At 40.5% G+C, this 27683-nt stretch overlaps 1 protein-coding gene across 1 annotated transcript; it reads right to left on the bottom strand.

The window, feature by feature from the left end:
• Positions 1–24403: 24403 nt before the first annotated feature.
• LOC143259950 (uncharacterized) lies at positions 24404–27118 on the bottom strand. Its single transcript, XM_076524265.1, has one exon. The coding sequence runs from the start codon at positions 27116–27118 to the stop codon at positions 24404–24406; it is 2715 nt and encodes a 904-aa protein (XP_076380380.1).
• Positions 27119–27683: the final 565 nt, after the last annotated feature.

Here is a 27683-nt window from a genome sequence, read left to right as displayed (position 1 = left end):
ATGATCGAATTTTTGTCAATTTAAGCATACATTATAATTCAAACGCAGAAAAGTCTGAAATGGGTCAATTTTGTTATTTTTATAGAGCGAGTACTGGGTAGATACAGCGTCGACTCTGTCACATATTTTTTCTGTAACAAAGACATGAAGGAAGCAAATAGGAGACAGATCATAAATAAGCGACTGCAATCGCGGATGAAATCAGTCCGTCGTAAGAGCCGAAAATAATACGGAGCCGCAAAACCTTAATGGCACTTAATAGCAGCCGGTGACATTAGAACGGGAGTAAGGTTATAAGCTTACTTTACTCTTACTTATTACTTTATCCCTGGTGATCAATGTACATTACCTACTACCTCCCCACAATATTCCCAAAACAGGCTAATCATTTAACACGTTCCGTGCCACGTGTACCATCGATGGTACACGCTTGCATGTTTACTTAGTGAACTGAACAAATTGTTTACAAGAAATTTAGAACCGAAGAATCAATTTCCACCGCAAGAATGGGCGTTGATAAGTTTTTGTTACGTTGTTATGTGTACGAGAATTAATAATTGCACGTAATACATCAAGTGTTAGTAAAATATCAAAGTGTGAAGATTCGAGTAAAAAAAGCTCGGCACGGAACGTGTTAAAACACCGTCGAGTCTCCTATATTGACCGTAGCATCGAAAACGTAGGTAAATTACTATTCCTCCAATTTTCTGCGGTATCCGAGCAACCTTTGATAGTACGGCGCCGAAACTAAAATATTGAATCGCTAACGAGAACAATACGGACCATCGTTCGACGGCTAACATCGTGGTAAAACGGATCGTTATTCGTGCCCCAAAGTGTGCACTGAAGTCCGTGGATTAAAACAGTGGCGATATTTAATACGGTTTGCGTCGCTGTTCGACGGGCGAACGTCCGCGGGCTAGGAAATCGTTAAAAGTCGGTCAGACGTTCGCGTAGGAGTCCGAAATTGCAATACCAAAATGTTTCGATATGCCGTAACACGGTAACATTATCCGGCCTGTAACTTCGTACCTGGCGCATTAACGTTGATGCAAACTGGCTCCGCGCTCAGGGAACCACCATGCTAAAATATACAATGCTCCGGCCGAGACTCTCTCGCGCGTCTGCGATCGTTATTCTGACAGACGTTTCATTCTATCGTAAAACGATATTACGACGGGGACGACACGCCGAGTGTTTCGATTACACGGCGTACAGCCAAGTTTTGATGAAACTCGTAACACCGTTTGGCTACTCTTTCAGCCGACAAAGTCTCCCGCGACGCTACCAACAGGGCCGCGTTGATGATCGATGAGAGTGTTACATGAAACGGACGCCGTCGTGGATTCGAGAACGCTAATGGTCGGATTACGGGCCATTGTCGGACCAAATGATCTTAATCAGAACATTGTGTAATGACATTCTTAAATTTTTCTTATACCTTCAGTGTTCTATTTACAGTAATTTTTCCCTAATTTGCGCTCAGATTGCGCAGAGGAGATACGATTATTCGAGCCTTGCCTCTCGTTTTTATAATTGTCGACAATCGTTAACTATAAAAACGAGCCGCGAGGCTCGAATAATTGTATCTTCTCTTCCAAAATTGTCCAGTTTTGTGCGCAATCTGAGCGCGAATTAGAGAGAAATTACTGTATTATTCATCTTTGTTACAAGTGCGTAAAATTTGGCATCTATTAATGATGCACTCTTCTAATATCACTGTCTAATAAACTTGAACTTCCTTTTTCTGCTTTAATATACCATTTTCGTACCTTCCCGCCACCACTTTCAGTTTTTGAAAAATTATAGTTGGCATATAATTAAAACAGTAATAAAATAATTGTATATATTCAGTTCATGTAGGAACTATATACAGGGTGAGGCATTTAAAATAGGTCACCTGAATAACTCGTTTGTCTTAATCGATAGGAAAAAAGTTCCAGACAAGAAAAGTTGCTTGGCTTCAGGGGTGCATAATATGGTGATAGTAATTTTGTGAAGTATTTTGTTGTAGGAGCTTTAGTTTTTATAATACTTATGTTAACATACTTACACTGACTCTGTTAATAAAAACGTTCAAGTTTGTACCTGTGTTTGTCGATATCATAAAAACTGAAACTCCTACAAAAAAATGCTTCAGACAAAAAAAACTGCCCTTTTGCGTAGAATAAGATTCTAGAATAGTGTACCATTCCATTTAAAAAATAGGTTTGACCTAGATATGTCCTTTACGCATCCACTCATCATAAAATTATTATCACCATATTACGTGCTCCTTGACATCAAGCAACTGTTGTCTGCAACTTTCTTCTTTATTGTTTTAGAGAGAAACGAGTTATTCAGATGACCTGTTTTAAATGCTCCACCCATATGGAACTGCGAAATCAAAACGAAACAAAATTTATACAAAAATAACTGAAATCCAGAAAAAACATCATATCGAAAAATAAACAAGGAGCACTTTTCATTGGTCACCTTTGTGCTGAATGGAAATTATTTGAATATCAAACAGTTATTTAAATCGCGGAGATAAATTTCTTTTATGATTGTGCTCGAGCCGCAATAATAACGTTTTTAACTGAACAATTAATTCAACTTCAATATTGAAAACTTTAACGATTATTTGAAAGCGATTACGTTAGAAAGGGAAATACTTCATCGAAAGGATACTATGCCGTATATGCATCGAAATCGTCATCGTGTTGAGATGCCCCACAAACGGTGTTTAAATTCGTCTCGTTATAGTTGCTTTTTAATTGTTTCCTCCGGCCGGACGCGACTCCTGTGGCCTTTAATAAAGTTCGACGAGCGTCGACCCTCAAACCGCGTTTCTGTTCCTCGCGATTTCCTCGAAACCGTCGTTTCGCAAGCAAAGTTGCTCGTGCGGTTAACCCCGGCCGTATCTGGTCCATTACCGTTCGAATGAATTATTCCCGCGAACGATAAGAACTTGGAAAGAACATTTTCAAAAGAGACTTCAAAGGTTTAACCGCCGACGACCTTGTTTCTATAGACGTCGATACTGGACGGCTTTAGTCACGTCGGGCTCTGTAATCACGTGAATCGTGGTTTATTTTCTAACATCGTTCAGACTATAAGCAACGCACGGAGATGTAAATATTTCTTGTTTGTCGAACACAATGGAACAATTGCCAAACTATCCGATGAAACTCGTTAAGTCTTGTACGTCTTTAACACGTTGACTGCCGCGTCACCCGTATTCGGGTGACAGCAAAAGTTCTCATCAGGCCACGTCACCCGTAATTCGGGTGACGCTGATTTGACTACTTACAAAGGATTTCCGAAAATATTTCGACAAATATTCTACAGGAGGTAATGAAACGATTGAATTCTTATAAAAATGGTTTATTAAAAAAATTATTCGCAGTGTATAACATTCAAACATTCTCTGCAAAGTTGAGGTTGATCAGGACAGCTTGGACAAAAAGTTGTTTGTTTTTTCAGATATGCTCGTGCCTCTGATCGGTCCATTTCGTATCTTTTATTTGAACTGTAGCTTCCTCAGTATCATCAACATTTCTTTCTTCTTCCATGACCAATTCTCGTAAAATCTCGTCAATAGTATCTTCATAACATTTATTATCACTAAGATTGTATTTATCAGTATCCGAATCAGAATCTGACGATGTAATTCTATTTATGCTTCTCCTTCCGGGCAATCCGATCTCTTTTCATTATTGACAAAAAATAAGGGCAGAGATTTTAAGTTATACCATTCGGTACTCGGCAAAGATTCCAACTGTTCATGCAGGAACAGAAACAGACATGAATTAACAGCGCACGCTTCCTATAGCGGCACGGGTGGCCTGTAGGAGATTTTGTTGTAAATACGCGTGGCAGTCAACGTGTTAAAGAATAATTACACGATTCAGTCAACACGTATTTATTAATAGGACGTATGTTAGCATGACGTATTTTGATAGGCATTTGCAATGAATATTGCATTCCCATTTACGGAGATTCCTGCTATACAATGCACCATACTCTTCAAAAATATTACATTACTTTGGCGACGCAAGTACAAAGTTTCAAGTATATACCTTGTGTGATAACAAAAATTGTTTATATTTAACCGGGGATTCACTCGTGTTTAGTCAATTGTTTAAAACAATATTCGTGACCAATAACGTGTTAATCAAAATCTGTTCAATTGACATTGTAGACTTGCAAATGTATGTCAAAATCAAAGAAACAAGTTATTATGAAAGAAGCAAAATAGGTAAATAGCTGCATTAATAATTTCCCTGACAAAATGTGACTATTTTTGTTTCCTATATGTTTTCACTTACTTTCACAAAAATTATTATGTCGAATATAAAACTGTGAAGACATTAGAAGAAGAATGGATCTTTATTACGTACAACTTGTTGGAATCACTAAAGGAAGAGAGACATTTTTATCAGACTGATGTTTCTTAACCCATTAAATGGCATGATCCCTATTTGGAGATTTTGGAATTTTACGTACACCATTTGGCGCGAAGAATACATCAAATTTGGAAATCATCTGTAAGTTGAACACAACAAAATTTGAAACATGATATTTTTGCTTTGGTTTTTATATTATAATTAAATACCATACATATAAATATGTAATTAGTAACTATGTGTTACTTACTCGGTCTTTTACTTTTCATACAATAAAAAAGAATTTTTTGTTCTTTTTTTTATTCATACAACCTGCCGCAATCCCCATTTGGGACTTTTTTAAAAAATATAAAATATTGTAACAACAATACATAATTTGAATATAGTTATATTGTTACACAACTTTTTGTACATATACATAACTTTTCCCGTCAAAAATTCAAAAAAAGAAAATTGGTAGTTAATGGGTTAAGAATGAAGGAACGCCAACTTGTACACTAATTTGTAACTAGGTTATTATGACCAAGATAAGCAGATTCTAACTACGATATAGTTATAACTAGGTTATAATTCATTAATATTGCAATATACTGAAAAAACTGACTATTACTAGGATGCTAGAAGACGAAAGAGTTAAACTAATATTTCGTATGGCACATCTCAACTTTCTAATTTCGTTTGCACTAGTTATATGACTTTGACACTGTAAAAGTTTTCGGAGTTGACATGCGCCGCTTGACGTGTTAATAAGGAAAGGTGCTTTGGCAAAGTGGTTCAAATGCTCAAAGAAAGGAAAAGGTTAAAGAAACGATTCAAGAGTCGCGTCCACGATGTCCCACAAACTTGTCTGCATCCGCAAGCCTTTGCCACGGTGAGCCGCGAGCCAAGCTTCCTGTAAAGGAACGTTTAACGTTTTTCATGCCGAGATAATCGTACGCAGTCAGAAGCACGTGCTCGAATCGCAAAACACGTCGGATATTCGTCTCGCTGTAGAGCAGCTGAAATTTTTCTTGTTCCCGCGAAGGTCGGTCGCTGCACGCCAAAAGCATTCTTCGCTCCGTCGTTCCGTCGCGTCGTCGTCGTCGTCGTTTCGGAACCACGAAGAAACAGATTCGCTCCCGTTTCTTGTTCCATCGTGGCCGATATATTACGCTCGCGTGTGTCTGGGACTCGGCACCACGGATGCCGAGGAATTCCGGTTGGATTCGAGGGTCGACAGGAACCATCGTGAAGCGCATGCTACCCGAACGGATTTTCGGAGACGCGTGTTTGCGCGAATCGTCGTGAACCCTTCGCGTAGGTACGCGCTTCCCGGCAAACACGATTTCGCGTTTGTCTGCACGGAGAGAGAGAGAGAGAGAGAGAGAGAGAGAGAGAGAGAGAGAACGGGGCGCAAACCACGGCCACAGGGTCACGTCGCCGACCCCAGACCATGGTATTCCCCCTTGGAATTCGAGCAGACTCGAGCACCGCCTCTAATTTCATCCGGTCCCTGAATAATAGGCCGCGCTGATAGCGGCCGGGTGGTATGTTCCGTCTGCGCGACCACTCGGTGACGACGACAAGCGTCAACTGGCCGTAAAAAAGAGCTCGGCTTCCACTTTGACGATATCCTAGACTTTAAGGACGGCTCTTAACCGTACAGCCTGCTCCATCCGCCAAGATACCGCTTCACACCGCCAAGAAAAACGGCTCTTATGCATACGTAATATGTACATCATCCTGCTTTATTAACGCTGGGACTGCCGACCCTGCAACCTCAACCATCCCGGAATATCTAAGGAATTTGTTTGATGAGAGAAAAGGCGAAAGCCAGCTGTGCGTCGCTGACAAGAAGAGCTCGCGGTAGATTTTTATAAAATTCTTTGTAATTTTCGTCATTAATTATTTACGAGTATGCAAGATGTCCCAAAATTATGGCACTTCCAGGAAATGAGAGGTTCCTGAGGTTATTTAAAGTAACCTTTTCCTCAGCGAAAATGCAATCCGCGGCTTTGTTTACGAGTTATTAATGAAGAACAGTGACCAATGGGAGGCGAGCTTGGTTGGCGCGCGGTGGCCGAGCCAACGGGCGCACGGTGCCCGGCTCCGCTCATTGGCTCGGTCGCCTAACGCCGAGCGAACTCGCCCCTCATTGGTCAGTGTTTTTCATGAATAATTCGTTAACCATGCCTCGGAGAAAATTTTTGTAAAGGCAAAAGTTGCTTCAAATCGCCTCAGGAATCCCTCATTTCTCGGAAATACCATAATTTTAGGACATCCTGTATATTACATGTAATACTTTACGATTTCCACAAATATTGGATTAAAGCGGAAACGTATCGCAATACCTATGGTAGCTAATGTGATTCTGACCCGGACTTAACCCAGACCTAGCCCAGGATGTCAACGACATAGTCTGACAGTGTGAACTATATAGTTTAAAGTGTCTTATCTTAACGCATTGACGGCTGGAGTCACGTACACGTGACTTCGCGAAAAAATTATAAAAATGGATTTAGCATAGTTTTCTTTTTTTTTAAATGTAATACACTATTAACACTTTGATCATCGCGTCACCCATTTTTGTCATGGGTGACAAAATTATTTATAATTTAATTCTTAAAAATTAATTTTTTCGCCTATTCATTTTACTTCTTTAATCTTTGAAAAAGCAATCGATGTCATAAAATTTCGCTTTGCAATTTTAATTCGATTGAATAAAATACTTTAATTCCATGAAATTTTGTAAGTTTCTCTGCCGCGGCCGTCAAAGCATTAATAGTACAATTACAGAAACTAAAAATTGATGTACCTCTTAGTGTTGAATTGTTTATTGCTTCACTAAATATAAAGATTTCATTTGAAATTTTAAAAGCATAATAAAAAAAAGAAAGAATCCTATTATACTACCTACTATACTACCTTACTCTACTACACTACTCGACCCTACCCTACTCTTGCAATCCACCATTCATTTTTTTGTAAAACGTTTTTGCATGATGAGAGATCCGTTTTTCTTAAAAATGCTAAGTGATCGAACGTCTCCAAAACCATTCAAAATTTTTGTTCGTAATTAACACCAACATAGATGTAAAGATCCAACCATTCTCTTTCTAATCATCCGCTGAAATTTTATATAACGATCATTCCGTTTCCTCTCATTAAGCTTCGAATGGAAGGTGTCGACTCTGCAGTAGTATAAATTACACAGGAATTTCACATAAGATTTCTATTTCATAAAACGACTAAAATAATCGTACATAATTTTATAAAGTGTCGCTGTAAAGGACAAGCTTCGATCTTCAAATCGGTGGTAAATTGAATTACAAGAACAGTTACCCAATGTTTTTAGATACGTTTCAATCTCCAGCATTTATCTGAAATTATAAAGCTACAGTGTTATACGGAAGTTATTCAATAAATTTGTTTCATTGGACACATATTACAATAAAAAGGGCTAAAAACCCGAATAAATACATGCTTGTTACTTTTATAAAGAACATAAAATTGTAGCTCTCAGTGCTCTGTAAATCTAGCGTTAAGCAGCGGATTAGAAATGAAACGGATTGACAGGAACGTCGTGTAACAAATGAACTTCGTCCGATTTATGACACAGTAGAAAAGGTAGAAAATTTAAATATCTATATATTCTGCTACCTTGCTGTTCCTCAGACCTTGTACACGTGTTCCCATAAACGTCCGTCACCGGGAAGGATGGAAATCTTGCGGAACGAATAGCGACGGCATGATTCGATTGTACGACAGCTGCCAGCGAGCGCAGCTTCTCCCTGACGATAATTGCATTTACGTCATCGGGCGATTCGTTTTCGCGGCACGGATCCCCGGGGATACGTCTATTGGGCGCGGTCGTTTCGTCGTCAACGTCGTTCCCGTCATCGAAAACAGCTTGCCCGATCTGCCTGCTTCTTGTAAACAACCGACCGATGCCAGTAGCGCGGCCCGCCATTTTCTGGTTCGTTTAACGCCGGACCGCTCGTTATTCACGCGACCCGTGTTGATTTTCACGGGTCCACGTCATCCGTTTACGCCAATTAATTCCACGCTGAATGAATAATAATGACGGCTCGTTCCATCGAGCTTCCTGCAGCGACAATGATCGGCCTGTCGCGGTCGAACCATTATTAAAAACCCTCCGCCGAACGTTAATGCGGTCAGCGGTAACCCTTTCCTATGCTCGTCACATGTGTCGCGCTGTAATATTCTCAAGGGAATCGCATCAAATTTTGATGATTACGATTGTCATCGGTTTAAAATTGTATCATCAAATATCATTCCGTGCTGCGCGACAATACTACTAATATTTTATACTTTTTCTTTCCGTGCTTATTTTATTATTTTTGCAGTGTTTGCTTCTTGTTGTAAATAATTTGCAATTCAGTTGCTGTCGTAATTTTGTATTTTAATTTAAATAATTGGATCGGCAGAATTATTTCAATAATTCTATTAACCCTTTGCACCATAATATCAGGTCGGACAGGTTACGAATATTTCAAACAAAATTTGCCAACCGTGAATATCATGAATTCCTTTCAAACCGAAATGAAATTCTATTTCTTCGTTATCAATATTTGACGATTGGTTTAAATGTTGGTACAGGATGAACATAAAATTAAAACCAACGTATATGTTGCGACGGCAACACCGAAGGTCGAACGTCCCTGGCCATCCCTTGAGCAATTAAGCGATATATCTGCGACAGTAAAAAATGCACCCGAACGAAAATACCCTTCGACCCGACGAACGGACAACACGACTCATAAATTCCATATTTCCCAAAACGGAAAATTTACAACCCGAACTTTCGAACAGTTTCCCACTCCTCATTTCAAGTTCCTTCCGACACACCCATCTCCAATCAAAAACGCTTCATTTCCTCCACCAAAACCCACCATCCACCAATCAACAAAAAAACCGAGGTGACAAGCGAAAAGGCACCTAGAACGTTAGGCAGAATTGTTAGAACTCCCAGAACTCGTAGAACTCTAAGAACACAGATAAAACGCAAATAACGCATCGCTAAGACCATAGCTGTACTGTAATATTATTAAAGTGTACGTAAAGGCAACCAGCGACTTCGTTCAACTTAATTCCATTTGGAAACCATCGCGCATATACAGTATATTTAAATAAATTCTAGGACAAGGGTTTAAAAACTGTTTGCCTCGATGAACAAAATACTACTTGGTCGTGTGCAAACATTCGCAATATACAACGGATTTAATTACAGACAGCAATCTACTTTATCAATCAATATCAATTTAAATTAAAACAATCTCTTCGCGCAATGAATCAACAAATGTGCGCAAAATTCAGACTTTCGGTAACTGTTCCAGGAAAATCCTCAATTAATTTAGCCTGACAGTATATTTAACAGTTTTGCAAAACTCAATGAAAGGCAGCCAGACTCGCTCGAGCATTGCTGAGTAAAACAGACTAAATTGAATAATTGATTAACAGTAATGGTCGAGAATTTGTAAATGACGCATTCGGAGTTTCAATATGTCTGTCTATTTTCGCGCAGTTCGTCGAATTCGTTAATCGAACGGCGGTTTCATTTTAACCACTTCTGTTGCTGCGCTTTATACGCTAAATAAACAACGATAATAACTCGAGAATCGTCTTATGGGGATCGAAGGAGAGCAAAGGCGAGCAACCCCATTTTTCTCCAGGGCACGGACGCCACCGAATCTAATTAAAGTTGTCGCAGCTGCGCGTCGCAAATAAGGCGAGCCTAGGGGTCCTAAACATCAAATATTAAATACCAGTAATAACGAGGCGGGGGTGGAAAGTCGACGAAAGTCCCAGACAATTGCGTCGACACGAACGAGAGTGAGGGACGTGTTCCGAGCGTACCGAAGGTGTGATTTTCCCGCGATGCACGATGGGACAGAAAGCATCCAGAAGCGATAAAAAGTATTCTTTGATTAAAATCACATATTTATGTTTGCTTTTATGATTTTTATTTCAACCTTTATGTATGCCGTCTTATTAACACGGAATAAGTAACACAATTGTTCGGCTTTATAATTATAAATTTATTTTATTAATTATTTAATTAATTTATTAATTTATTAATTTATTTTATTAATTTTCGGCTTTATAATTAAAATCATATACATATAATTATATGTATATGATTTTATAAACGTTCGATACAATTACTTTCTTAGTAACATTTCTATATAACAATATAGTTATAAAACATAAATATATTCATATATATGAACAAATATTCAAAATACTATCACATACAAATTAACTCTAGCTACTCCATTAACACCTAATAATAGCTAATATTTTTTGCATGTTACTATTATCAATTTTCCTTACACAATAGCGCCAATTATATTATTGGTTTTTTCTAAACATGTTTTCAAAGTTAATAATGAAAAAAATATGTTAAACATCAGTGAACAGAAATTAATGTAAAACAAAATTTTATACAATTTAGACAGAATTGATTAATTAAGAAAACAACGGCGCTGTAAATAATATAATTTTATATTTCAATCATTTTTTTACGTGGACTTCTTTGAAGACTTGTAGCTGTGTTAATAATTAATATAAGAAGCTATACTACTACATTGCGAGCCAAATGTTCAATTAACTATCTGCATACATGAAACCCATCACTTTCACACAGATCACTTTCATTAAGCTTATGACTTGCGAAATTCCGCTTGGCTGCTTAATGAAAGGACGATGTTCTAACTCTCACTCCTTTTTAGCTCCCGACCAATAATATACCACGTATGACAAGTAAAATGACCTGTACATGGGTAATACGTAATACCTACTTTAGAGGGGATAGAACGGATTTTCAAGTAACCAATAACATTTCCAGATAGGCGTACACAATTCCTATAAAAATGGCGAGCGTTTACAGACCCCATTACGTAGACACGATTGGCTTCGAGTGTAGTTATTTTGTAATTTTGGGGGCTCCTATGAAACAGAATTGTTTACCGCTTTTTGGTTGCTATTGCCCCATAGCGCGGCGCAGCGGAGCGGAGCGTCCGATTGAATTATTCAAGTCTCGCCTAGTATAGTAATTTCTCTCTAATTCGTGCTCAGAATGCGTACAAAAATGGACAATTTGACAAGAGGAGATACGATTATTCGAGCCTCTCGGCTCATTTTTATAGTTACCGATTGTCAGCAACCTTAACCCTTTGGCTACGGCAGACTTTGGCACGCACCGGCCGTACGGTACGGTACGAATTTACTCGCGACGTCCACTGGGTACGGCGAAGTTTTTCGTTAGACACGCATTTCTGAGGAAGTATATTAAAATATTCAAAATACTAAATTCTATTACATCAAACTAATATTACTTGAAGTGTACATTAATTTTAAGCTTTTTTTTACAATATTTAATAATCAAATTTAGTAATATAATAACGTGCGATACATTTCAAAACATGGATGAACACATAATCCTACATTACATTTTTTGCATTCGTAATGTGTAACCTTTCTCTTATCATTTTTCACACACACTACACATTTACGCCTTGCACTTTTCCGAATTGCTGTATTGCTTTCATATGGAGACGGAAAATGCTTTTGTGTCAAACGAAAAGGTTCGTTGTTAGTATCTTTACCTTTTAATTTATATCCATTAGTTTCATCTAAGCTGTATCATCTTAATATTTGTTTTATCAAATTTAAATGAAATTTACGAAATGTTAAATTTCTTCCAGATACATAGTTATATAATATAAATGTGTTATATACCGCTAAATCGAATAAATGAAAAAATAGAACGCCAATAGGCGCCTACAATACCGGGAAGCCAACATGTTTTGGACGCCAATAGGCGCCTACAGTACCGAGAAGCCAATATGTTTCGGACGCCAATAGGCGCCAACAGTAGTCAAAGGGTTAAAAACGAGATGCAAGGCACGAATAATCGTATCTCCTCTTCCCAAATTATCCATTTTTGTGCGCAATCTGAGCGCGAATTAGAGAGAAATTACTGTACTTTGTAATTTTTGGGGCACCCATGAAACAGAATTGTTCACCGCTTTTTGGTTGCTATTGCCCCATAGCGCGGCGCAGCGGAGCGGTGTGTCCGTCGCGCGACGGGTATTACTCAAGTCTCGCCTAGTATTCCGAAAAGTTTCGTTGAGTTATGGTGGAGGGGGTAGGATCGTTTGAAAAACAGTCGGTACGTGACTGTATCTCCAGCGGGGATCGCCTGGGCCGGTCGCAGGCGGCTGTCTAAGACCCACTTCTGGTTTTTCACTCCCTGGAGGTGACCCTTTGCGGAGGAGCAACGGGAACAGAGAGTATCGTGAGGAGTTACGATTGCCACGGATAAATAAATGCAACGGGAGGGCTGAGTACACGATGGACCTCGAAACGGAAATCCCCTACCACCGATTCGTACGGTCCTCTCTCCATCCCTTTGTTTCTCAGGCTTGTTTATCGAGACACTGAACGGCAGAGAGAGAGAAAGCTGACTCCCCAACTTCGCCCTCCTCCCTTCGCCCCGACTGCGTTCCACCTTTCCTTATCTGGCTTGGCCCGATTTCTTTCTTCCGCCCACGCCCTCCGGCTCGCCGAGAGGAATGCTTCTTCGAATCTTCGCATTTTTCTTTCGTCTCGGTTGCATCGGTCGTACCGAGCCCCCCTTCCGGCCCCCATCCGCCGGCATCCCCGTCGAACCCGCAGACCCTTTGTTCTTCACGATGCACCGGATGCATCGCGGTTCCCAGTCCCTCCCCTCGACTTCCTCTGTTCGTTCCCTGATTATTGATCTTTCTCTCTTTCCACTCTTCGTGCTCTCGAGTCTTATCCGCAGGCACTCGCTACGTCTCGCAACTAGGCGCCCTACGAACCCCGCCACATCCTCCTGATCCTCCTGTGTCTGCCATATCCGCGCCAGAGTCCCTCTATTTCTCTCTCTGATATATATATTTATCTATATATATGTACACTCGTTCGAGTTCGATATAATCAAATTAGATCTCGAAACAGAGAACATTCCGGAGCCGCATTCAACCCTCTTTTGTTGTTCTTAAGCCAGCCGTTCCGCGGGCAAAATGCGGAGCAAGCATCTCCTACAGGAGTATCTGGCTGTCTTATGAACTGGATGAACGCTGTCTGCCATCGATGACTCCTTGCCGCGGCTTACATGTCTCCGTCGTCGAACTCCGGTGCATGTATACTACCTGTGTACTCATGCTCGGTGCAACCATCGACCGACGAGCACCAGTTAACGTGGATGGTAGCGTCTCCTATTTTATTGATACGCGAAGTTGAAGTTGTACGTATGTATGTACTTTGATGTCCTCCGCTCCGCTGTGTAATATTCATGGAGGGAGTGCTATAGGAATTCTTCACCCTGTCCTGACGTTTTGCAACCAGAACTCGATTCTGTAACTCTGATATTTTTCAATGAAATCTAGTGGTGCTGAAAAGAAGAGTAGTGGACTGCATGGTTATGAACGCCGATGTATAATGAACTAAAGATATTTTCTTAGGTTGGTGCGTATGAAATGTCGGATTTTTAAGTGAACATATAAAACTGCATGTCTTGTCTCAAAAGCTGTTCATTTAATCAAAATATGCTCCATTTGCTTCAATAAATTTTTCCCAATGAGATTTTAATGCATAGATGCCCGTCTTAAAGAAATTCTGATCTTTGGAAACAATAAACTCTGATGTGGAATTTTTCAGACTGCCTTCATTTTCATACTGTTTAGCCCGTAAGAACTGTTCTAAATGTTTAAAAAAGTGAAAGTCGGTTTGCGAAAGATCCGGCGAATAAGCTGGGTGCTGTAAAATTTCATATTTTAATGCATTTAATTTCACAATTGTTTTGTACGACGTGTGCGACCTAGCGTTGTCATGGAGAAATATTGGACCATGCCGATTAATAAGTGATGGGTGTATAATTTTCAATTTTTCATGCATTTCATCAATGTACCGACAGTACTTTTCGGCTGTAATTGTCTCCCCAGTTCGAAGGAATGAGTAGTGAATTATTCCAGTCACATTTGTTTCCACCAATGCTTTCAGAGCATCATTTTCCACAGACGTTTTGGGCCTTCCACGCGGTTCATTTTGTAGCGAAAAATCAGCAGACCGAAAATTTTCAAACCAACGCTGCACTTTTCGGTCGTTAACAATATTCTCCTCAAACGCTTGGTTTATATTGCGTGCAGCTTTTGCAGCATTATTACCAAGTTTATACTCATATAAAAAAATTACACGAACATCGGTTGAATTCATATCCTTACGAAATTCAAAACAAATAACAAAATGGAACACTTTTGAGAAAATCTTCTTTGTTGAAATGTGACTCTGACAATGGACAGTACGACTATAAACGAGGTTATAACAAAAACAAAAGCATAATGAAAACAGAGAGCTAAACGTTCGCATGTAAAGAAAATCCGACATTTCGTATGCACCAACCTAATGATAAACTAACATTTATACAGAGGAAGGAAATATACAATAAAATGATGAAAAATGTGATGATGTGTCGCGAAGCTCACGAAAGAGGCGATCAAGCGATCGGTGTTTGACTACAAAGCTGTAGCGATGATTGCAAATGCAGTAGAACAGAGCGGAATTAGACTGCAAATGCAGAAAAATTACAAGCGTAAGAGAATTCACTAACTCGATCGCGTTTTACGGGCCTATTTATGTTGTCGTGGTCCATCGGTTAGGAGAGGTAAAGAAAAATGGGGAATTTGAAAATTGGAATATGCTCTGCATAGAAAACAAGGAAAATAGGTGACGAATTTGATATTGGGATTACTATAATGTCTCTCTAATTGACGCTCAGATTGTCCACAAAAATGGTCAATTTGGGAAGAAGAGATACGATTATTCGAGCCTTGCAGCTCGTTTTTATAGTTGTTGACATTTCGTGACTGTAAAAATGAACCGCAAGGATCGTATAATCGTATCTCCTTTTCTTAAATTGTTCATTTTTGTATAGAATCTGAGCGTGTGTCAATTAGAGAGACATTACTGTACTTGAAAGCATGGCCCCGTCGACAAATACATAGCGACGTTACAAACAGAAGACCGTTGAATGTATACAATGCGAATCGTTCACCTGGGCCGGTGTCGATCTCGAACAGCTGATTTTGACTCCATGTACAAAAATTGATGCCGAGCTGGAGTTTTTATACACAGGCCTAGGTAATACCCGTAAAAACGCAATGCTCGATTGACGATCTAAAAATGCTCGATTTTAATTTTAGACACCCTTTAAAGCTTCGAAATGCAAACATGGTTGCGGGGAACCCTCAAAGACTGATTTTATGCATTTTTTACCTTGTTACCCTATTACCGTCGAAGTGTAAAGCTGTTTACATAGAAGCTCGGACGGTCGTTAGAAAGAACATGCAAAATCAAGGTATCCAAAATGGTAATAGTAATATTCGTGCGAAGTTAATTGTGCTCTGATTTCAATAAAAATATCAAGTTGCGGAGGTGCAATTTCGGTTATTTCCACGGGAAATGAAAAACAAGTTACCGCGCGAAATCTTTTCGTACAACCGCGAGCTCGGATAAAGTTGCGCGGAGTCCATTCATAACAAAATGCGCGAAGCAAATGTAAAGCGATATACCATCCGAAATTCTATTTACCGCCATGAAAATATCCGGCGAACTCTAGCCGCAGTAATTTCCCTCAGGCAATAGTTCCCTAACGGTTCAACGTCCGATACTTGCCGGTATGACAGATTCCACAGTTGAACCGTTTCGGGCAATTTCAATCGGAGTAATGGGATTAATATGGGTCCGATTTTTAATGTTGATTTTGATTCGGTATCGGTCGTGCTCTAATGGCGAGCCCCGCAGCTCGCCGTCGCGTTCCATTTTCGCGAAATTTCCGGGATTCCGAATAATTCAAGCAGCTAAAATTTTAAAAGACGACAGTCACGGAAACCGAGACACGGCGCATGAATATGGCATCGACGTGACGCGGTGCCCCAATATTTGACGAAATTTTCGTTCGATACGGAATTTCGGCCGTGCAATATCGCGCGCGGACCTCGTCCTCTCGCACACAGAAACAGAAACGCGATGTATCTTCGTCGGATATCTAATCGCGAGCTGGTCGACAGGACCTGGGTCCTTGCAGGAACCGAATATTCAGAACAATCGGATCCAACCGGCCGAGATAACTTCCGAAAAGATACTGTCGCTTTTGCGTAGAACGGGTCGCGATGTATCGCGCACTATTCCCGTCGGTCGATTTCCATTGTAAATTGTCGAAGTGCTGGAAAGTTTTGCATACTTGACGAGCGATGCCTGCTTCCGGCGCCGACACAATCCCAATTGCGGCTACGTGACTGTCCCGATTGGAAAAATATTATCCTGAATAATGACCGACTATTCCGGGAATGTCGCGAAATGTTGCTTGCCTGATTGCTAATCTGTACACAATTTTCCCGAGTTTTCTTCGGAATTTCCACCGTACTGATCGATTAAACACGCATTGTTACGGAACATTTTGATTAGGGACTGGTTTTAACACTATCGAAACAGTCAAAATGATTGATTTCTAATCTTTTTCTTCCACAGTTTTTGTTATTAGAAAAATAATACGTACATTATACATGCATGCAATATAATACATAGATTACAAATAATAGAAACGGTACGAAATTTAAAATAAATCAAATCTTGTCATTGTTGTGAAACGATACGCACGAGACCAACTGATTTATTCGAATTTTGTAAGATTCCTGAACCGATGTTCAATTTTGAAAGATTAATTGATTTAATATTGCTGTAGTAAGAAGCATATTGTAACAAAATTGATCTCCATAAATGTTTTAATTTTTTCTGGTGATTGAAGGTGTTTCTGTCGGATATCCATGCTTATGGTGGTAAATCTCAATAAGAATTAATGTTTGCAGAATCAGTCATTTTTTTAAGAATTGAAAATCTTTTTTTAGAGTGCGTTTAGCATTAAGACTATTTGACCACACTAACAGTTGACCCGCAGATCAACAAACATAATCTATCGTATAATTCTAAAAAGCAGCATACAGATGAAACGATAGTAATTCATTTTTATGTTAAAGTTCGTAGAAATGATAAATAAATATTACTTAGTTGAATCTACGTTACAATTTGCGATATTCCTGGCGTTTCTGCGCGTGAAAAGCGACATTGTTTTCGCTGTTAAAAATAATGTGATAGGAACTCGTCAATACAATGGATCACCAAGAGAACAATCAACGTTATAGTTTCTATTCCCTGTAAGTAGTAGAATCGAGGTATAGTCACACGTCGTAGTCGTATTCCATTCACGAGCGTTCAATTCAAAAATACAATTGTTGCGGAAGAAAAACGTGTGCAGAGAAAATGTTTTATAATTCTGGTTGGTTTTTGCACACGGTATCGCCGATTTCTCCATTTGTCACATAGCACTCTGTATTCTGTAACACTTTTGACGTATATCATAATCTATTTCCAATATCCTTCAATATCTTCCATTTTATTTTGCAGAGTGAATGCGATATTATTGGCTTTCTAAATGTTCTCATTTGTTAACATTGTCTGGTTTAAAGTGATAATAGTCAGCAACCCCTTGCACTTTCAAATCGTGCCAGACTCGTTATGAATATTTCGAATAGAATTTATAGAACATGAACATTACAAATTTCTTTCAAAGAAGAATAAAATCGTGTTTCTATGTTTCCAATATTTGTTTATTGAATTAATCATTCTTCTAATGTAGCATTCATTAAACATTAATGTAACATTAGGTGCAGAAATTCAATACGTAACATTTTATAATAACCTAAATTATTGTAAAAAACAATCAATACATATACTTCAAACGTAGTTACACTAAGAAGTTTTTAAAAACATTATCAATGAGAATAATAGAATAATAGAAACATAAATAAAATAATATAATATAATAATAAATATATATATATATATAAATATATAAATAAAAATAATAGAAATGTGTAAACAAAACTATTAAAATATAAATAATAATACATAATAATAATATAAATAATATAATATAATACAATATACTAATAAACATATATAAATAAATATAAATAAAAATAATAGAAATACGTAAACAAAATTATTAAAATATAAATAATAATATATAATAATGATATAAATAAAATAATATAATATAATAATAAAAATATATGTAAATAAAAACAATAGAAATATGTAAACAAAATTATTAAAATTTGAGTATCATTTGGAAACAATAATAAGTAAACAGTGGACTCTTCAAATAACAGTTAAGCGTCACAAGTGCTAGAACGCTGCAATTTGTTTATTTCTGCAATTTTAGTCCCTAATATCTTTCTACGATACATTTTTCATAACATCAATGCACAATTTGCGATCCTGCGCATAAGTTATGGAAAGATGTTCAATAACATGCTACGAACAAATGTTCGTCTAAGTTGCATATGCAGGCTACCAAGTCCATGTTATTGAATGATTTTCCGATAAGGAAATCATTCGGATACATAGCTCGTGAAACAATATCATCCTTCATCGTCCAGCACGAAGTTTCCTGTTTGTCCGTGCGCGAACACTTTGTTCGCCCGTTCTGATACATCGCGGAACTTGATAGTCGGTTCTGATAAAGTTGCTCGATCTTCCTGAGATTCTCCTGGCGGATAGACGGTTCGCGTAACATATTCTACAGGTGGAAATAGATATCGGGCAAAAATATTCTACCGGTTTCCTTTTGTATTCGAGCTCGGCCATCCATCTTCCGCGTTCGCGGCGCGTTTCATTCCCGCCTTGGAAACGATAACATAAAACACACCGGATCGATGTTACTGCTGCCACAGTTTCCTTTAATCACTTTCCACCCGGAGAACCTTGGCCGATAGGTGCGCCAATGCTGCCTTAAAGTGTAACCGATTCATTGAAACGTCAGTCTCAATTTAGCCTCCAACCGAGTCAATTATCTCTGCTATATGGGATTGTCTGGGAAGTTTGTAACGATTTCTCGTAGGTGCAGTTTAAGTGTGTCAGATGAACTGAACGCTGGAAATTTCTCTCTTTACAGGACTTTCAGAAAGTGTTACAATAGTTAGTCATACGTTTAGAATTTCATGCAAAACAGTTTCACGGGAAATATGTCAACTCTTTGCAGTATAACAACGAGCCAGACTCGTGAAAATTTCATTCATAATCTACGAGATATTATTAAGGACATTATTAAGAACGAAGAAGATATGCTAACCAACGTAGCTGTGGAAGAAAACTTAGAGAACGGAGTTATCGCAATACGGTCCGGACTGTTTGTGCGAAAACTTTTGTGTATAGCTTGCACATTTATGAGGGATTTTTATTTAAAATAAAAATAAAGTTTTAGCTATTCAATCTTTTTTCATTAAGTTTTGACTATTTTTAATTCTCTGTCATTTCACGAGCAATCAAGACATTTCTAGTCTGAAATGACTATTTTTTTGTCATCCGGACGGTAATTTGTTAAGAAACAAACACGAATCGAATAAACCAAAACTTTTATTTTAACACTGGAAATTGTTTAATTACAATGACAAGATCGGATTTATTTCAACATGGTACAATTTTTTCTGTAATACGCGCTTGAGTAAAAAAGTTTATCAGAAAGTTTCTCATGGAAACATTTTTATAACATCAGAAATTCTAACATCGGAAACATTTGATTGGTTTGGTAGTTTCAAAAAGCCCTTCATTGTTAGAGCAATGGCCAGAGTTACCAGTTTCACACAATTGCAAGAAGCACTTCGAACGTGCCCACGTATGGAAAGCAGTTTATACACTTGTCTATTGTTTACTAGGTGGAAAGTGTAAAGCTGTTCTGATCTATTTTACTCTCCACATTCAATAATAAATAACTTGATGGAGGGTAGAAACGAAGTACAAAATTAAATCGGCCCGAGTTGGCACTACCATACCATGCAAAAATAACGAAGGCGACGATCGAGTGTCCTAAACGAAACTGCCAAATCATAGGAGCGCGTCGCGACAATAGCACCGCAGCCTAAATACGTCTCGATTAACAAACTGTTGCTCGGCGGATACAGACGAAGCACGAAGCTACCAGGAGGTCCGCCAATAATTTCGGAATTTACGCGTACGTTTTTCGAACCGGCTGTCGTTCCGACAGACCGTTGAGGTTATGGTACCGCTCAGAGTCTCAGAATATAATCTATGGGGCGTGGTGGAATGGTTTTCGATTCCTTGGCCTGAGAGTCCGGGAATTTACGATGTCCGACGTTTTAACTTCCAGCTCTTCAGTCCAACCAGCCCGCTCCACCCTGTATACTTCGACTTGCTCGTCTATTTATATTTTTCCGCTATACCTTGTACTGTCCAGTGGACGACAAAAGACTGCGATGTTCGGTATTTATTTATAAGGGAAAGAGGAACCTCGAAGGAAAGACATTAATCGTAATTTCAATTGGCGATTTCAAAGGATTCTTCGAATCTAAGACCTTTGCGTGTTGCTTAAATATTGCACAATATCATCGGTTTGTGCACTTTAAAGGGAATAAGGTAGTGTGGAGTGATGACCAATTGCTGTGCCTTTGGTTTGTTCTCAGGTATAATTAACTATATATTTATCGAAGAACATATATTATATTTGTTTCTTGAAAAGTAAACGAAATTTATACTAAATTTAATATATCTTATTCGACAAATAGAAAATTAATTATGCCCGAAAACAAACCAAAGGCACAGCAATTGGTCACCCCATAATAACCCTATCGATATATATTATATAAGCCCTATCGAATACAGAAACTAGAGCAAATTCCGTTGGTCATTCTTTTTGGTACTCTACTAAAAAACATGACCACAGAAGAGAAAATATATAAGGTGTCCCATAATTATGGTACTTCCGGGAAATGAGGGATTCCTGAGGTCATTCGAAGCAACTTTCTCCTTTACAAAAATTTTCTCCGGGGCATCGTTCACGAGTTATTCATGAATAACACTGACCAATGCTATTATATGCCGATCGTCCGATGCTCATTCTATTTTACTCAATTTCGTAGTAATCTCGTCGGTAACCCTGTCACCGTCTTCGGCCAAATAACGTGTCGTTACTAATGGGGTGTCCCACGAGGAGCTAAAGAAGTGGGGCCTTCCCCTTCCCCTTGGCCTGGACTGAAAATCGCTGCCCTTACAGGCAAGCTGTTGAACAGCTCTGGTATACAAATGCGAGAAAATGATTAGATGAATTTATAAAACTAATTTAGGAAATATTTTGTTCAAATCAATTGTTCTAGAAATCAAAATTTCTAATCTAAAATAGTTTTGGTTGACACATACATGCATGTCAAAAACCGAAGGTCTGTATTTTGCGAACAAGTACGAAACGAATATTTAATTAAACCTTACGTACTTTTTTAATGAAATTTCTAATATTGACAGTAGAAAGTGATTTATCAAGGAAATATCGTTTAACCACTTGCCCTACGATTTAAGTTTCAATAATGTATGCCACAAATAACAACAGGGCTCGGTCTCGCGTCGAGCCTTTTAATACGATTGTGCATACGATCTATGTCTGAAGTTGTGCCAATCGCATACGTTTTATGGAATGTAAATACATGTCTAAGGCACAACTAGTTTAATTTTGTAAGGTGTTTGATAAATAATTTCGAACGAATCATTAGTGAAAAGGTAAGGTTTATTAGTTTATCAGTTTTTATAGTTTTTATAGTTTTTATAGTTTTTATAGTTTTTATAGTTTTTATAGTTCTTATAGTTCTTATAGTTTTTATAGTTTTTATAGTTTTTATAGTTTTATAATGTTATAAGTTATAATAAATTTGAACTGCAATTTATAATAATTTACATTAAATTAATAGTCTTCAACCGTATGGTATCTTTCGAAGCATTTCAATACACGTAATGGGATTTCACACCTTTTAGACTCCCACGTTATTTTGCTACGTTTTTTATGTCTCGTATAAACTCTTCAGAGCTTGATGGCTTTGATTTCGATGGTGTTGGGTTTCATAGTTTAAAAGGATTCCAGTTATGTTTTATCCGAAGGCATATTGGCTATAAAAGTCGGTATCCATAGACCGCAGCGGAGATTAGTACCGCGTCAAACTAGTACCTGCGCCACCTCCTTTAGCTCGCAATAAAACAATTAAATAACGAAAAACTCCAAATAATGCATTCCCTATTCTAACACGAGTCTAACTAGTTGTGTTCTATTTGCCCGACTGACGCACCGCGGCTCTCATTCCTGGCACGATTATCTGATCACGTCTCTCAGATCTGATTCTAGGGCAAAGGGTTAAGGAAATGGTAAGATTTCGAGTTCTGTTTACGAAACTTACGTTCGCTGTCAGATTCGTAAAGTGACATTGTTCCTTTCAGGGACTCGCTACGCTACGAGCCAAGACTTTCCTTTTTCAGGTGTATATGAGAATGAAACAGTCAATGTGGTCCATGGTGTAAATTCCCCGAAGGAAACTGTAAGAAACTGGACCGCGTCGCGGTATCGTTCCACGCGACACCGTAAATTCTCGCGATTTATAGGTTTTAATAGCGGCGATACGCTCCCCCCCTATCCGTTTAGCTAAGGCGATACGTGAAACCGATGCATTTACTACCAGCTGCAAATACATTGCGATAAATTTAAAGCGCAAGCAGCCAGTGCTGGACTGCTGGCCGCCGCGATCAGATATCTTCATTTTAGAACCGCTATATTGAACGGTCGACACGTACGGCACGGTGCACAGCGGTTGAAAACCCCCAGAATTCTGCCAAAATTCATTCGTTCTGTACATGGTACGGTGTAAAATTGAATGCGGGAGAATTGGACAATATTTTGCGCTCCTGTTTCCTACATTCCCGACTACGTGTCCACTAAATACCATAATTTCTGAGCTCTGTCGAGGATTTTTAAGACCCGAGCACCATGGGAATGGCCTGATTATTTCTGCTCTAATTTACGTCACGAATTCGTTCAATGTACAGCCAAGTATTTCTTCAAGTCGCATCTGAAGAAATGTATACATATAATGTTTCCGATTTAATTCAACATTTTAATAAATTGCACAATAGTGCTTTTGTAAACATCGTCTTTGAAATATGGGCAAAAACATGACAGATAAAAACATGCAAACGTTTGATGAAAAAACGAAAGGAATAATCGAAGATAATTTTTTTGGTCGATTATTTATTTACTGTCGCGTCAGCTTTGGAGCTATTAGCGAGCACTGTTCCATTACGTTATATTATATTGCCTCCACATTGTTGTGATCAACTTTTTAACAATTTTAACCTACATATACCTAGCTAATATAATTTAATTCCAGATTCTTATCTGATATATGATAGCGCGTGTTTCGTAGCAGATAAAGATAAGGTTCCTACATGTTATCAATACTAATTATATCTTCTTATTGGCAAATTTGGCACTGTTTCATAAAATATAACATACAACATAAATGTTATTGCTCGCGGTGCTCCTTGTGAGCTTCGAGCTTTGTGGTATCTTGCACGTGGTGTGCCGACAAAAAACTCTATTTGCTAACCGGGTGCTCTAACAACTAGCTTCCCGGGAGACCTCTGTATCCACTGACGACTCAAGATGTATCAGGGTGGATGCACAGTTCAGGACTGGTGGAATAACCGTGTGGCATCCACGAGGTCACCTCGGTTATCCCTACCTTTACTTAACCTAGGGTGGGCGGCAAGGAATTACGGTCCAATCACGGCAATCCCAAATCAAGTGAGACTGCCCCAAAACGGTGGGCCGGGAGTGGCGGGAGAGTGGCAAAATGACTCCCGCTAGACCTCCCGCGCTGATGGGCCTACGTGCCCGAACAATGCCAGACCCAACCGTAGTTGACTGGACCGTACTTAAGGACCAGGAGACGTTATGACGGTGCCAGATGTGCCCGGGAACGGCCCGGGACAGACCCATACCGTCCGGGTACCCAAACACATGGCCCCTGCCATAAATCCTGGCCACTTGGCCGTAACATACCGCCCACCTTGAACTACCCTAGTTCAACAACAATTGATTATAAAATCGGCGGTGGCTCAACGGTACTCGATCCGGTGAGCTCGTCTTCGAGAGGCAGCAAGCAAGTCCTGGTGGTGGGCCTCTTCAATGTCCCCTGGGCTGTACGGAGGGTGACCACCCTGCAGACACCATCCTGACCGGGATGCAGCTCCCAGATGCGACCTAGGGCCCACTTCATGGGGGGTAGGTTGTTCTCCTTGATGAGAACCAGAGCACCGACCTTGGGAACAACAGCGTATCCTTGTCTCCATTTCCGACGTTGTTGGAGCCCATGCAGATATTCCTGGTGCCAGCGCTTCCAGAAGTGCTGAACCATCTGCTGTAACAACTGAAACCTATTCAGCCGGTTTCGCCGGGTGTCCAGGAGATGGACATGAGGCAATGCCGTCAACGCCTCTCCCACCAAGAAGTGACCAGGCGTCAGTGGGTTCAGATCAGAAGGATCGGACGACAAAGGATGGAGGGGACGGGAGTTAAGACAGGCTTCAACCTGTGTTAGAACCTTACACATCTCCTCGAATGTGAGCCTCTGCTCGTCTATCACACGTCTCAGGTGCGTTTTGACGGAGCGGACCGCCCGCTCCCACAATCCGCCAAAATGCGGCGCGCGTGGGGGGATCAGCTGCCATTGAATCTTGTTTTGAGCCAATGCCCCTTTAACCTTGTCGTTGTGAGCGGGGGATGCCAGTAAGTGACCCAGGTCCCTTAACTCATCTCGCGCTCCAATAAAATTCGTGCCATTATCCGAGTGTATGACACGACACATTCCTCGTCGCGCAGTGAATCTACGTAGGCCGTTGAGAAATGAATCAGTGGTCAAATCCACTGCCAACTCCAAGTGAACTGCTTTGGTCACAAAGCAAACAAACAGGCACAGATAGGCCTTCCTACTAGTTCGAGAGCGCCCGCTGTCCACTACTAGAAACGGGCCGGCATAGTCCACGCCGCACGTAGAAAAAGCCCGGGCAGGAGTAACGCGATCGGCTGGTAAATTACCCATTTGGGGTTGCGCGGCGCCAGGCTTCGTCCGGAAGCATCTCATGCAACTACGCACAACCTTCCGCGTGATTCGTCCGCCTGATGGAATCCAGTAGTTCGCGTGAAGAGACGCGAGAGTTTGTTGGCAACCGGCATGCAACAATCGGAGATGCTCGCGCCGAATTATCAGGACTGCCAGAGGACTGGAACTTGGTATTAAGATCGGATGTTTTCGCGAGAAGGCTATCGGAGCATTCCGCAGGTGGCCGCCCACCCTAATGATCCCGAGTTCGTTCACGAAGGGGTTTAGGGACAATAACGAGCGTGTTCGATCTAACGGCTGCCTAGCTCCTAGCTGCCTCATTTCGACGCTAAGGTGATGGTTTTGCGTGACCCTGATTACAATTCGTTCGGCTGAAGAAAGTTCCATGACTGATGGGGAACCCTGAGACTTGCTTCGCGAGGCCTTATCCGTCCGTTGACTCTTTGAGCAGACTCTGAGAACATATGCTACGATTCGTAACAACTTGCTATAGCATGACTGCCCTTCAATCAGTTTCAAGACTGGGTGCTCCGGGCTAACCGAGGTTGTCAATTTAACTAACGCCTGCTCACAAGTTTCGCAGGTCAGCAGGTCGTCGACATAGAAGTCGCTCCGGATGACTTCGCTAACATCCGGCAGCGAGTGCGCGCAATCTTTCCCGATTTGCTGAAGGACCCGAGTGGCCAAGTAGGAAGCGAACGCGGTGCCGTAGGTGATGGTGTTGAGGCTGTACCCCCCTATCGCATCGTGTTCCGAAAAACGCCACAGGATGCGTTGGTAGCTTCGGTCTTCCCCTCTAACCGCGATCTGCCGATACATTTTAGCAACATCCGCGGACACAACAATGCCATGTTTACGAAATCGCAGCAGGATGTCAAACAGCTCATCCTGTGTGGGGGGGCCTACCATTTGTGTATCATTCAACGGAACGCCCGACGCGGTTTTCGCTGAGCCATCAAAGACGACCCGAAGTTTGGTGGTCGTGCTATTGCCTTTCATCACTGCATGATGAGGCAGGTAATAGCTACCGCTGACCCCTCCTATGTCCTTCGGATCCAATCTTGACATATGGCCCAGATTTTCATATTCGCGAAGTAACTCCTTATGCTGCGCTTGGAGGTCGGGCTGCTTCCTGAATTTGCGTTCTAAATCCAGAAGCCCACGTTCCGCCTGAGGACGAGACTCTCCCAATTCATGAGTCCTATCGTTGAACGGAATCGCTACGACGGATCGCACCTGCTCGTCGCGCCTAGTAGGTTCAACAAAGTGCTGTTCGCACGGATCGTGGTCTTTACCATTGACCTCCGCGTTACCGACCTCTACGTTACCGACCTCTTCGACTTCCCCGAGCAGAGATAGACCGATTTCCGAATCGGAGTTCGTCGCAGTGACTGAGTTTTCGCGAGCTTTCAAAAGGAGTGTCTCACCCTTGGATATGATCGAGTAGTAATCGTTTTCAAAGGACTCGCGCTCGGCAAACTGCGCTTCCTCGTGCGGGGTGTACATGACGACACATTCTATTTGGGTCTGAATGCGGTTGAAGGTTTCGTAGAGACCCTCATTCATTCTCAAGCGTTTCTCAAAAGCTATTACATCTACCGTTGCGCCTTCAGACTCGAGGAATTTTTTGAACATGGTGAGTCTGGCCTTGAGAGTCCGGCGCTCAGTAACGCATGACTTTACAGTTTCCATGATGTGTAAGGCTAACACAGATTAAAATAATGGAAATGACTCACGGAATAGACGGGTTGGATTAGCGTGACCACGTGGCTTCCTCGAATCGTCCCTTAGGATGCCTGCTGCGTCCTGGCGGCTAGAGGTGCGTCCAGAGTCCCAGTAGACAATGACGTCCTGGATGCTGTTGCCTGGACGATGGAAGCTTAGGTTGCGTGGCTCTTGCTGCAATCTCGAGTGGTCTTGCGCTCGAAGCGTGGACCCGGATGACGACTGTCTCTTGCTCCTATCACGTCCAGGGGTGTGGTGAGCCCAGTTCTCACACACGGCAGCCGCACTGGATGTACAAAAGACAGCGGACTTCCAAGAGGTCGAAGTTCTTCCTTTTCCAAATCCGTTGGGGGACCAAATGTTATTGGTCGTGTTAACCCTTGAAGATGCACGCCGCTTGCTGCTATCACGTCCAGGGGGGTGTTGAGCCAAGTCCTCACACACAGGCGCCTCACTGGATGTACAAGTCGACGGCCAAGTCTTCAAACAATGTTACAGCACTGTGTGGACCTTTCCACACAGTATCCGGCTC

The sequence above is a fragment of the Megalopta genalis genome, chromosome 8 (assembly GCF_051020955.1).
Source record: "Megalopta genalis isolate 19385.01 chromosome 8, iyMegGena1_principal, whole genome shotgun sequence".
In the NCBI taxonomy this organism is placed as follows: Eukaryota; Metazoa; Arthropoda; class Insecta; order Hymenoptera; family Halictidae; genus Megalopta; species Megalopta genalis.
This window is presented reverse-complemented; position numbering and strand designations above follow the sequence as displayed.

What these genes read in the sequence shown, in the direction of transcription:
- LOC143259950 (XM_076524265.1), bottom strand. Translation starts at nt 27,118, where the DNA reads ATGGAAACTGTAAAGTCATGCGTTACTGAGCGCCGGACTCTCAAGGCC.